The following is a 13,430-nucleotide window of genomic DNA, read 5'->3' as shown; positions in this document are numbered from 1 at the left end:
CAATGCTGATAGTGTGAATATATCGAACCAGTACTGTTCTCTATTCTAACACCATGCTCTTGCTGTGCTGTGGACAGGGAAACCACATATGCAAGTGAGGTAGAGCTACATGGAAAGTAAAGGAAAAGAGTATATAAGTGTCTACCACAGGAACTTTATGACCTCATTTATACACGTTGCGACACTGATTTGGCCTTTAAGTGGATCTGTTGCACATATATTAGTTCATTTGGTTGTGTTTTACATAGTTGAAGCTGTTGAATAGTGAAATTCTGTAAAAGTAGGCTCTTACTATATAGCTTATTAAAGGTTTCAGCAAAATGCAGAGCTTAGCAGCAGATTCTCACATTGGATCTGAAATGACTTGTTCAAAACTAACACAGCATATTCAACCCATTCTCAGAGCCCACACTCAAGAACTGTCACTGAGCTCCCTCAGTCCAAAGAAGGCATGCTAGATTTCAAATTTCAAAAATCAAGAGTCCTAACATACAAGGTTTCAAATCACGTTTGGCTCATATTTATAGACAAAGCACGGCACCCAAAACTGTCCGTCTTTATAAACACTCTACAAAAAGTGCTCAAGTAAAAAATCCCAAACTTGGGACAAGATCACTCTTCATAATGAAGGACAGCTCATGTGCTATGACCTCCCTGTCTGCACAGGGCACAAATCACAAAAAACACAATATTAATCTATAAAAATTAAAGCTAATAAATGAATGTCAGCATATCAGGGTGAAGAGCAAAGATATATTACTATATTCATCATCAATGCTTGTAAGAAACAAGGCACGCTTCATTCTTACTCTGAAAAAAAAATTCTTGGAAGAAAATATTTCTTCCTGTCTGTGCACTTTTGCACTTTAGTGTCTCACGGGCTTATTCCTTTATTTAGGACTTACATTTGGTCCTAAAATACTATATGGGGAGTCAGAACATTTTTGCTGAAGCATTTTTCTTGTATTCTTTCCTTTTGCTACTGTATATCATCCCCCTGTAGCTTTTTGCTGAAACTGTCCTTCACGTAAAAGTTATATAAAAATGTCCCTTTTAAAATTGCATAAATTCTGAAATGAAAAAGTTTGAAATAACTTAAAATGTTGCCAAACACTAACCAGGTTACCTTTGTGATTTACATTACCCTAATGAGATCTCAGATCCAGTTAATAAAATCCAATATCTGGCATGCTGTGCTGCAGAGGGGCTTCCAGGGTGAGGGGACCTCAGTGATATCCAGGCACTGGGCACTTTAAATATAGAAATTTTGAACTAGGCTCCTATTTTAATACAGGAAGAATTTTATTAAAATGATTAGCTAGTGCCTTTTTACAATAATCATATTTCAGCAAAGAAAGTTCGTAAGTTCCAGAAGGAAGATGATTTGCATCATGACTCAGCTCTCAAGGACAGAGACATAAATGTCTATATCCTCCAGACTCTCAGAATGATGGGATTCTCTGAGACCACACATGCTCAGGAGTCCCATGTAAGTGGCTCTGGGGACATTGCTCCATTGTTTGACCCTATGGTACTAAAATAATAAAGGTTTGCTTTCATTTGCTGAAAGGGAAAAATCCTGTATTCAAAAATCACTGTCATTCAATGAACACACAATGGTTATTAGTATAACTCACAACCTTATGGCATCTTCCACTATACGCTGTGGAGATATCTGGCTAAACTCACCTCTTTAAAAGAATCTCTATTGAGTAATATAAACTATGGTGGCAAGTCAAAGCCATGTTGCATTCAAAATATGTAATCTCCATTACGCTCTGTAGCCTTAATACACTTAGAGTTGAACAGAAAAATATAAATACAGAAGAACCTCAGATTTAGACACTAATGTGATTCTCAGCTTTCAGACACTTTAAAATTAATTTGTTTAAATTACCCTCTGGTTTTTTTTTTTTTGCCTTTCCTTTAAGTTCTGATCTTTGCACCAAAGTCGGTGTGCTGTCATCAATGAGGACAATAGAAACTGATGTTATTTAAGAAATAAGCTTGACCACTTAAAAGAGAATCTCAGACCACAATTACTAAAATTGCAGACCAATCATAAGATAATGATAATAGACAATAGACAATTCAAGTCCTGGCATACTAAACAACCAAACAGAACTATATTCAGAATCATTTACCACCAACACCTGTACTTTCTGAAAGCAAAAAAGGGTCAAGAAAATGAAGAGTGCATCTGTAATCTTAACTCCATAAGCAGGAAGTTTTATCTAGTTAGATTTAAAAATAAGTAAGCAATACTGTCAGTTAATTGCTACCTTCACACTTCTTGATTCACACTCTGAGAAACACCAGTTGTGTCCAGTTATTATAACAAAAGCACCAACTGCACAGGCACTAAAATAAAAATATGTAGATGCTATTGCTAAAGGAAGATTTTCTCTGTGCTAAGAGTTGGATCAGGAATGGGTTTCAAAAGTAAATCAGTTTGAGAAAGAATAACAAATATGATATAAGGAAGCATAAATACTCAAGCACTGCAAACTGTTATATTTTAATTCTTCTTAGCTATAGAACCTATTAGTTTCCTCCTGGAGACAGGGACCAAATTCAACCACCTTCTTCCTTGGGTCACCTTTTGTCATTCTGCAAGTGCTGGCAAGGGCTCTACAGACATCCCTTTTAGAACAAGAACATAATGTGATGAAGATTTCTGAAAGGCCAGAAGACTGCAACAGAGCAGCCTCCTACACTGGGTAGAAGGAGACTATCATTTACCAACCTTCACACTTTATCTCCAATTCATTTATTAACTACTTCAGTTACCTGGAGCTATTAGGTACTGGGAGACCAAAAAACAAGATTCTGTATCAGGCTGGATAGGATCCAACATACCTCATGCCAAGAACAGGGGATGTCTGTCATCATTCTTCCTTTCTTAACCCCAACATTAGGTAGCAGCTAACAGGGTCAGCAGAGACAAAACGATGGCCCTCAAGTGTAAAGACAGTTCCATCATTAGATAACGGTTTTGAAACCCCTAGTAAGGGCCATATCTAATCTTTTGTTAGATTTCCTACAATTTGTAATCTGAGGGCCAGGTCTTCTAAGGACCCTAAATTAATGTTTGGAAACTTTTATCTTCTATCTTCTCCTTATTGTATTCTCTGTTTATGTCCTCCACAAACTTATACCCTGTCTTAATCGGATCAAGAGTATTGTCCCCTTTATTAAGCCATTAAGGAACTTTGAGAGAGCAAGTTTAAAATGTCTGGAATCAGAACAAGGGTTTAATTTAATAAGTTATTACTTTCTCTCATCAGCTCAATTGTTGCCATTAAAATTTCCCAGTGGCTGTCTAAACTTTTTCAAAGACCCTTTATTCTTACTCTCTCACCAAAACTCTACAACAGTGTTTCTCAACCTTTTCTTCATATCATCACTCCCCTGGTTAAGAAGCCTTTTTAGACATTCTTTTTTTTTCTAATCACATCTGCTCCCTATGAATTGCTAATACTACAAATGTACTATATATCTGTTTATATGTACTGACCCTTTGGAGGACCACAAACCATTGTAATTTCTAAGACTTTTTTTCACCTCCTAAGATCTAACTGCTTTCCTTTGGGGCAATATTACCTTTTTTTTGAGAATGTCTCTCTATAACAAGAATAAGCTGCCTTTTGAAAATTCCCCCAACTAAAAGTTCATTATGAGTGTTAATTATTTTTACTCTGTATACAATTTTCTTTTAATCCAACTACCTTTCCCCCTTTCCTAGCCTTATTTATAAATGAGATTGACACTGAGTTAAGTACTGAGCAATCTGAACTAATCAAAGTGTGTGTGTGTATGTGTGCTGTAACTGCAAAACAGCTCTCGCTAAAATATGAAGAAATAAATCCAGGGTAGTTTTCAAATTTTAATAAAATAAAGTATTAGCACTTCTCATATAGACTAGATAGATGTACGGAGTTTTAACAGCAAAAAGTAAAATGAGATTATTCTTTTCCAAAAAACAGAGATATGAGCTGCGTGACTTGGTTTTAGTCAGAATCTTGGGTTAATGGGCAATGGTTACATATTTTTCATTTTCTGTCCTTGATTTCTTGTAACTCATACTTGGGAAGCTAAGGATTACAAAATTATGGCTATGAAGTCATGCAAATTATAAATGGCATTTTACTCTATGTAGCTGAAAGGGCACATTAAGTGCAAACATTAACACCTCTAAAAACTCAATGAGTAGAAGATTGTCCCTGGTGGAAACATTAATGAGTGAAACAAAGCTATAAAAGTTTAGTCTTGAGCCTAAACCTTTTTTTTTAATTAATAAGAAAATTTTGTGCTTACACTAAGATGAAGCGTTATCAAAAATGCACTGCTAGCATATTTTACACAAAATACTGTGATAAGGTAATTCTATAAATACAGGGTGACCTTCTGCCTGGAGGTTACTCTGTGGCTTCCCTATACCCCCTCCGCTTCAGATGACTTTAGCACACTGAAATACACAGCATACTTGCCATCAGAAAATATAATAAGGTTTTTGTTTGCTTGTTTCAAAGCACAGAAGCTTTTCAGTGATGTCCAAATTAAGGACATACCAAGAGAGAAACTGATAAGAAAATAAGAAGGCTAATATGAATTTACCAGAGGTCAAATGTTGCCAGCTCCAAGAGTGAAGCCATTAAGAATAGCTTGGTGATCTCCTTAGGAGATCTGTTAGAATTTTAATCAAGCAGAAGGAAAGAAAGATATTTTTGATGAAGGGAAAAAAAAAACAAACACAAAAACCTATGGGTCAGTTCAGGTAGATGGTGGAAACAGCTGCAAATTATTGGCAACATCAGCTGTACTTGAGAATTCAGGAATAAATCAACTTCAGACCTTGGTGGAGGCCCAGAAAGTAAATAAACGCAATTAAAATCGCTGGGATCCAATGACCCAGGTGTCCTCCATAGTAAAGGAAAACAAACAAGTCTGCTTGGGACCTTGCTTAAGAGAGCTGCTTAAAGATCTTTGCTTCTTGCAAACAGTTGGAAAGAATTCTATGCAAGACAACTAATAGCAGAAGCCAGGTCCCCCGGGATACAGATAAAACTCCAAAAGGCATTTTCTCCCAGACTCTGAGTTTCTGAGCCACGCTGAAGTCCACTGGAAAAAATCACTCTGGGGATGAAAAGGGCAACATACTGCACACCGCAGTATGCACACCACAGTCTCGTCAACATAAATTATACATAAATAAGTTCTTTGTTCCAGCTATCATTTCCTCTGAAATGAATCATTCCCTCTCCCCACACTTAAGAAAAATAAAAATAAATCACCCAGAGAAAGACACTCTTGAGTCCCTCCACAAATGCCCCAGCTATCCGTGTTTCCAGTCCAAAAGGTGGAGAGCCTGACCGTGGTGCGGCACAGCCTGCAACTTTCTTCAACTCTGGGATCCTAGCATCAGTTGATTGTTTGACACCAGAATGACTTCTCTAGGATCAGGGAGATGAGCCACCTGACCTATCTGATCCCCTTAGGCACAGATCCCACACCCCTCTGTCCATTCCGGAAGAAGGGGCTCTCTCGGGACTGGAGACAGGACCCGACCCCTCTTCCCCCTACCCCCCACCCGCCCATACACACAACCAAGGTTCATATGAAAGACTGAAAAGGGGTGTGGGACAACAATGATGACAACAAAAAACGTGATTACTTAATTAAAAAAAATAAAATCTGAGTCTCTTACCATCTCGCCTGAGGTTGGCGTTGCGCAAAGCTTTGATGGATGCGCTCTGCGGAGTTGCAGAAGTGTCCCGGTAGCTGCAAAAGTTTGAGCAGGCTAGCGTGTAGACAAGGATGAGCCGGTGCATTGGGATCAGCGACCTAGGGACAGCGTCGCTCCAAGAAAAAGCCGGGACAGGCTCCCAGGACCACGCCGCGCTCTGGCCCCCACGCTCGCCCTGCGCTAGCCCGGGCCGCCCCGCCGTGCTAGTCGCCGAGCTCTCCCCAAACTTCCTGCATGCTGAACTTTCCGCGCGCGGGTGGCGGCCGCACTTCCTTGTGGTGCTGAGAGTTGATAAATGGTGACGGGACAAACAACAGGTTGACGTTTGTTCGCCCCCTCCGGTGGCCGGCAGCTGCAACACAGGCTGCAGGGGGCGGGTGGCGCGGCGTCCCGGGCAGGCGAGCAGAGAAGCCGCGTCCTCGGCCCCAGCGGCGGCGGCAGCCCCTGAGCTGCGCGCACTCGGGCTCCCAGCCGCGGCGCGCGCACAAGGCTGCCCGGGTCCAGCCGAAGCCCGCTCTGCCACTGAGCGCGCCCAGTGTGACCGTGAGACGCTGGGCTTAACCCAGCGTTAAGCTGGGCTTAACCCTAGACGTTAGACCAGAGGGACAGCGGGGGACAAGAAACTGGGTGGCCGGGAGGAAGTGGAAGAGGGTAGACTCCCCAAACTTCCACAGAGGTGATGGGCTCCTCCACCCATAAGACATGGCTCCTGCTTGGGTGATGGTGGGGTTTGGGGAGGAGGGCTGGAGTTGGAAGTTTGTCGTTTACAATAATCAAGATCAGATTCTACTCAGTCAAGATTTTACTAAGTGAAAAAGTGGAAGAGCTCAATAGTAAATGAGCTTGTTTCTGAGCTTCCTTTGAGCTCCAGTAGGTGTGACCTTGGCCAAGTCAAGGTTAATTTCTCAGGGAGAAACACAGCCTGTCCTTCCTATCTCACAGGGCCCTAGGTATGAGGGGCGCGTGTGACCAAGTGTACAGTAAATCCTCAAGGGTGTTGGTATATGTCCCCCCCCACCCCCTGAAAAGTAGAAGGGCCTAGAAGTTGGGTGAGGTTGAGCCAGGACAGACAGGAAAGGTGAAGAAGTTGAGGGGGAATTGTGTTGTATTCATGGTCCACAAAAAGAGGCAGGGAACATCCAGGACTTTGGGCCTTCCTACTCTGAGTACCTGGAAGCTCGGAGGTCCAGAGGAACTGCCTCTGGATTCCAAGAACTTCTAGATCATGCCTCTATCTCCCAGGGGCAGGGGACTATATATGGAACAGGAGCAAATCAAGACTCTGCTGCTCACTAGCTTTGTCACCTTAAGTCATTTGACCTTTTTTTTTTTTTTTACGCGGGCCTCTCACTGCTGCGGCCTCTCCCGTTGCGGAGCACAGGTTCTGGACGCGCAGCCTCAGCGGCCACGGCTCACGGGCCCAGTCGCTCCGCGGCACGTGGGATCCTCCCGGACCTGATGCGGGAACCCGCGTCCCCTGCATCGGCAGGCGGACTCTCAACCACTGCGCCACCAGGGAAGCCCTCATTTGACCTTTTGAGCCTCAGTTTCTTTACTTAAAAAAAGTGAGTAGTCATTCTTTAGTTTGTATCGTTGTGGTGAGAATTATATGAAATAACTTTAGTATTTTGCTTTGTTTGTACCTGAATCCAACTCCAGATTTACATAATTTCTCAGCTGCTCAAGGAAGAGACATTTTCCAGTCTCTTTCAGGCCTTTCAGCTCCTGAAAGTCTGGGGTATGAGAATATCTCTATATATGATATATAGAGAGAGCTGGAAGCCCTGAGAAGCCTAGGAAATTCAGGAAAATTTAGACTTGAGATTACACCATCCAAGGCTGACTAATACATGTGTTCTTTCTACATATTCAAAAATTAATGTGGTTTACCTCTTGGCATTTTTGTCTAAAACAGTGTTACAAACTGCGTGTTTGTGCATTGTGAAATAAATTACAAGACCAGCATTATTTTTTTTAATTGACTTTATTTTTTTAGAGCAGTTTTAAGTTCACTGCAAAATTGAGATGAAGGTAAAGAGATTTCCCATGTGCCCTCTGCCCCCACATATAAATGGTCTTCCCCATTATCAAATCCCCCACCAGAGTGGTACATTTGTTACAATTGATGAACCTGCATTTATGGTACACTCTTGGTTACATATGGTACACATAAAGGTTACATTAGCTCACTCTTGGTGTTGCACATTCTGTGGGTTTCAACAAATATAAAATGGTGTATTTGCCATTAAATATTGCATATTTGCCAATATTCATACCATATTCATCATTGTGGTATCATACAGAGTATTTTTACTGCTCTAAAAATCCTCTGCTGCAACATTATTTTTTAAATAAATATCAATAGAATGAAATAGAGTAGCTTAGGAATTTAATTATCAGATTATTTCATGACTATTTTGTTTCAAACACACATAAACACAGGGATATAAGAGGTATTTCTGTCAAACCTGATCAAAAGGTTTCTAAGTCACTGGGAAAAGAGGTCTCAAAATAATCAGTCCCTGGAAGAGGCACCGATGAGGGACATAAAACCTGGGCTTGCATTCGATCATTTAGTCACTCAGCAAGTTTTAATTAAGCATTAGATTTTCCCTCTTGCCATGGCCTAGTCTAAAAACCCTCGGGATAAAATAGTGAACATGAGAAATAAAATCTCTACTTTCTTGGAGCATACATTCTAATGGATGAGAGAGATCATAAACAAAGATATATCTGTATTAATAAGAGAAGAGGGTCAAAGATTGATGGGATAGGAGGAGGGTAATTAAAATATATGATACCACTTTTAAAAAGTGGTTGGAAACACTCATTAAATTTCATCCATAACTCCTGACATGAGAATATAGGAAATATTAGAAAATGTGCAAGTGGCTTATGTTATTATAAGCAAAGAAATACTCAGCAAGGTTATTTATCTCAATATCTTATATAAAATATTGAATTTAGAGCACTCAAAGTAGTTTTGTCCAAGATACTAATACTGTGCTCTCACAAGGTATTATTCACTCATAATGTCAAATAATTACCTGAGAATAGTAAAGGTTGTCACACATAATCAACATGTTCTTCAGTAAATAAACCAAATCAACTATAAAACCAAAAAATTAGGCACCTGAGCCTAACCAATTGTTCAGAAACTTGTTTTCAGTATTACCTAATACTTAATTCTTATAAATTATGTTGATTATATCAACTAAGGTATCACTGTACACAGAGTAGAGTTTAATAAAAATATATTGAGAAAATGGGAAAGGTCTGGTATCAAGATAATAGATAAGATTGTATCAACTAATTTTTTACATGTATCTCAAACTAACTTACCAACAGATTGAATTTGCCACTACATTTTTTTAAACATCTTTATTGGAGTATAATTGCTTTACAATGGTGTGTTAGTTTCTGCTTTATAACAAACTGAATCAGCTATACATATACATATATCCCCATATCTCTTGCATCTCCCTCCCTCCCACCCTCCCTATCCCACCCTCCCTATACCACCCCTCTAGGTGGTCACAAACCACCGAGCTGATCTCCCTGTGCTATGCGGCTCCTTCCCACTAGCTATCGATTTTACATTTGGTAGTGTGTACATGTCCATGCCACTCTCTCACTTTGTCCAGCTTACCCTTCCCCCTCCCCGTGTCCTCAAGTTCATTCTCTAGTAGGTCTGCATCTTTAATTCCATCCTGCCTCTAGGTTCTTCATAACCACTTTTTTTTTTTTAGACTCCATGTATATGTGTTAGCATATGGTATTTGTTTTTCTCTTTCTGACTTACTTCACTCTGTATGACAGACTCTAGGACCATCCACTCATTACAAATAACTCAGTATCATTCCTTTTTATGGCTGAATAATAGTCCATTGTATATATGTGCCACATATTCTTTATCCATTCATCTGTCAATGGACACTTAGGTTGCTGCCATCTCCTGGCTATTGTAAATAAAGCTGCAATGAATATTGTGGTACATGACTCTTTTTAAATTATGGTTTTCTCAGGGTATATGCCCAGTAGTGGGATTGCTGGGTAGTATGGTAGCTCTAATTTTAATTTTTTAAGGAACCTCCATACTGTTCTCCATAGTGGCTGTATCAATTTACATTCTCACCAACAGTGCAACAGGATTCCCTCTTCTCCACACCCTCCACAGTGTTTATTGTTTGTAGATTTTTTGTTGATGGACATTCTGACTGATGTGAGGTGATACCTCGTTGTAGTTTTGATTTGCATTTCTCTAATGGTTAGTGATGTTGAGCATTCTTTCATGTGTTTGTTGGCAATCTGTATATCTTCTTTGGAGAAAGGTCTATTTAGACCTTCTGCCCATTTTTGGATTGGGTTGTTTGTTTTTTTCTTACTGAGCTGCATGAGCTGCTTGTAAATCTGGGAGATTAATCCTTTGTCAGTTGCTTCATTTGCAAATATTTTCTCGCATTCTGAGGGTTGTCTTTTGATCTTCTTTATGGTTTTCTTTGCTGTGCAAAAGCTTTGAAGTTTCATTAGGTCCCATTTGTTTATTTCTGTTTTTATTTCCATTTCTGTAGGAGGTGGGTCAAAAAGGATCTTGCTGTTATTTATGTCATAGAGTGTCCTGCCTATATTTTCCTCTAACAGTTTGATAGTTTCTGGCCTTACATTTAGATCTTTAATCCATTTTGAGCTTATTTTTGTGTATGGTGTTAGGGAGTGATCTAATGTCATACTTTTACATGTACCTGTCCAGTTTTCCCACACCACTTATTGAAGAGGCTGTCCTTTCTCCACTGTACATTCCTGCCTCCTTTATCAAAGATAAGGTGACCATATGTGCATGGGTTTATCTCTGGGCTTTCTATCCTGTTCCATTGATCTATATTTCTGTTTTTGTGCCAGTACCATACTCTCTTGATTACTGTAGCTTTGTAATATAGTCTGAAGTCAGGGAGCCTGATTCCTCCAGCCCCGTTTTTCGTTCTCAAGATAGCTTTGGCTATTCGGGGTCTTTTGTGTTTCTGTACAAATTGTGAAATTTTTTGTTCTAGTTGTGTGAAAAATGCCAGTGGTAGTTTGATAGGGATTGCATTGAATCTGTAGATTGCTTTGGGTAGTAGAGTCATTTTCACAGTGTTGATTCTTCCAATCCAAGAACATGGTATATCTCTCGATCTATTTTATCATCTTTAATTTCTTTCATCAGTGTCTTATAATTTTCTGCATACAGGTCTTTTGTCTCCTTAGGTAGGTTTATTCCTAGATATTTTATTCTTTTTGTTGCAATGGTAAATGGGACTGTTTTCTTGATTTCACTTTCAGATTTTTCATCATTAGTGTATAGGAATGCATGAGATTTCTGTGCATTAATTTTGTATCCTGCAACTTTACCAAATTCATTGATTAGGTCTAGTAGTTTTCTGGTAGCATCTTTAGGATTCTCTATGTATAGTATCATGTCATCTGCAAACAGTGACAGCTTTACTTCTTGTTTTCCCATTTTGATTCCTTTTATTTCCTTTTCTTCTCTGATTGCTGTGGCTAAAACTTCCAAAACTATATTGAATAAGAGTGGTGAGAATAGGCAACCTTGTCTTGTTCCTGATCTTAGTGGAAATGCTTTCAGTTTTTCACCATTAAGGACGATGTTGGCTGTGGGTTTGTCATCTATGGCCTTTATTATGTTGAGGAAAGTTCCCTCTATGCCTAATTTCTGCAGGGTTTTTATCATAAATGGGTGTTGAATATTGTCAAAAGCTTTCTCTGCATCGATTGAGATGATCATATGGTTTTTCTCTTTCAATTTGTTATATGGTGTATCACGTTGACTGATTTGCATATATTGAAGAATCCTTGCATTCCTGGAATAAACCCCACTTGATCATGGTGTATGATCCTTTTAATGTGCTGTTGGATTCTGTTTGCTAGTATTTTGTTGAGGATTTTTGCATCTATGTTCATCAGTGATATTGGCCTGTAGTTTTCTTTCTTTGTGACATCCTTGACTGATTTTGGTATCAGGGTGATGGTGGCCTCGTAGAATGAGTTTGTGAGTGTTCCTCCCTCTGCTATATTTTGGAAAAGTTTGAGAAGGATAGATGTTAGCTCTTGTCTAAATGTTTGATAGAATTCGCCTGTGAAGCCATCTGGTCCTGGGCTTTTGTTTGTTGGAAGATTTCTAATCACACTTTCAATTTCAGTGCTTGTCATTGGTCGGTACATATTTTATATTTCTTCCTGATTCAGTCTTGGCAGGTTGAGCATTTCTAAGAATTTGTCCATTTATTCCAGGTTGTCCACTTTATTGGCATAGAGTTGCTTGCAGTAATCTCTCATGATCTTTTGTATTTCTGCAGTGTCAGTTGTAACTTCTCCTTTTTCATTTCTAATTCTATTGATTTGAGTCTTCTCCCTTTTTTTCTTGATGAGTCTGGCTAATGGTTTATCAATTTTGTTTATCTTCTCAAAGAACCAGGTTTTACTTTTATTGACCTTTGCTATCATTTCCTTCATTTCTTTTTCATTTATTTCTGATCTGATTTTTATGATTTCTTCCCTTCTGCTAACTTTGAAGTTTTTTTGTTCTTCTTTCTCTAAATGCTTTAAGTGCAAGGTAAGGTTGTTTATTCGAGATGTTTTCTGTTTCTTAAGGTAGGATTCTATTGCTATAAACTTCCCTCTTAGAACTGCTATTGCTGCATCCCATAGATTTAGGGTCATCGTGTCTCCATTGTCATTTGTTTCTAGTAATTTTTTGATTTCCTCTTTGATTTCTTCAGTGATCACTTCGTTATTATGTAGTGTATTGTTTAGCCTCCATGTGTTTGTATTTTTTACAGATCTTTTCCTGTAATTGATATGTAGTCTCATAGAATTGTAGTCGGAAAAGATACTTGATACAATTTCAATTTTGTTAAATTTACCAAGGCTTGATTTGTGACACAAGATATGACCTATCCTGGAGAATGTTCCATGAGCACTTGAGAAAAATGTGTATTCTGTTGTTTTTGGATGGAATGTCCTATAAATATCAATAAGTCCATCTTGTTTAATGTATCATTTAAAGCTTGTGTTTCCTTATTTATTTTCATTTTGGATGGTCTGTCCATTGGTGAAAGTGGGGTGTTAAAGTCCCCTACTATGAATGTGTTACTGTTGGTTTCCCCTTTTATGGCTGTTAGTATTTGCCTTATGTATTGAGGTGCTCCTATGTTCGGTGCATAAATATTTACAGTTGTTATATGTTCTTCTTGGATCGATCCCTTGATCATTATGTAGTGTCCTTCTTTGTCTCTTCTAATAGTCCTTATTTTAAAGTCTATTTTGTCTGATATGAGAATTGCTACTCCAGCTTTCTTTTGGTTTCCATTTGCATGGAATATCTTTTTCCATCCCCTTACTTTCAGTCTGTATGTGTCTCTTGGTCTGAAGTGGGTCTCTTGTAGGCAGCATATATATGGGTCTTGTTTGTGTATCCATTCAGCCAATCTGTGTCTTTTGGTGAGAGCATTTAATCCATTTAAATTTAAGGTAATTATTGATATGTAGTCCTGTTTCCATTTTCTTAATTGTTTTGGGTTCATTATTGTAGGTCTTTTCCTTCTCTTGTGTTTCTTGCCTAGAAAAGTTCCTTTAGCAGTTGTTGTAAAGCTGGTTTGGTGGTGCTGAACTCTCTCAGCTTTTGCTT

The 13,430-nt window shown here is 38.9% G+C and overlaps 1 protein-coding gene across 2 annotated transcripts in view; it reads right to left on the bottom strand.

The window, feature by feature from the left end:
• The window catches only part of PDGFD (platelet derived growth factor D), a 237,925-nt gene extending 231,779 nt beyond the window's left edge, over positions 1–6,146 (bottom strand). The window contains exon 1 of one of the 2 annotated variants that reach the window (XM_027095686.1): positions 5,708–6,146. In XM_027095686.1, the coding sequence (XP_026951487.1) occupies positions 5,708–5,831 (124 nt within the window). In that variant the 5' untranslated portion in view covers positions 5,832–6,146. The remainder of the gene's footprint in view (positions 1–5,707) is intronic. The other variant, XM_027095685.1, reaches the window with a different exon arrangement.
• Between the last annotated feature and the right edge of the window lie 7,284 nt (positions 6,147–13,430).

This window comes from Aethalodelphis obliquidens, unplaced genomic scaffold (genome assembly GCF_003676395.1).
Source record: "Aethalodelphis obliquidens isolate GAN/ISIS:26980383/991018 unplaced genomic scaffold, ASM367639v1 scaffold93, whole genome shotgun sequence".
Lineage (NCBI taxonomy): Eukaryota > Metazoa > Chordata > Mammalia > Artiodactyla > Delphinidae > Aethalodelphis > Aethalodelphis obliquidens.
The sequence above is the reverse complement of the archived record's forward strand: the minus strand, read 5'-3'. Positions and strand labels throughout refer to the sequence as shown.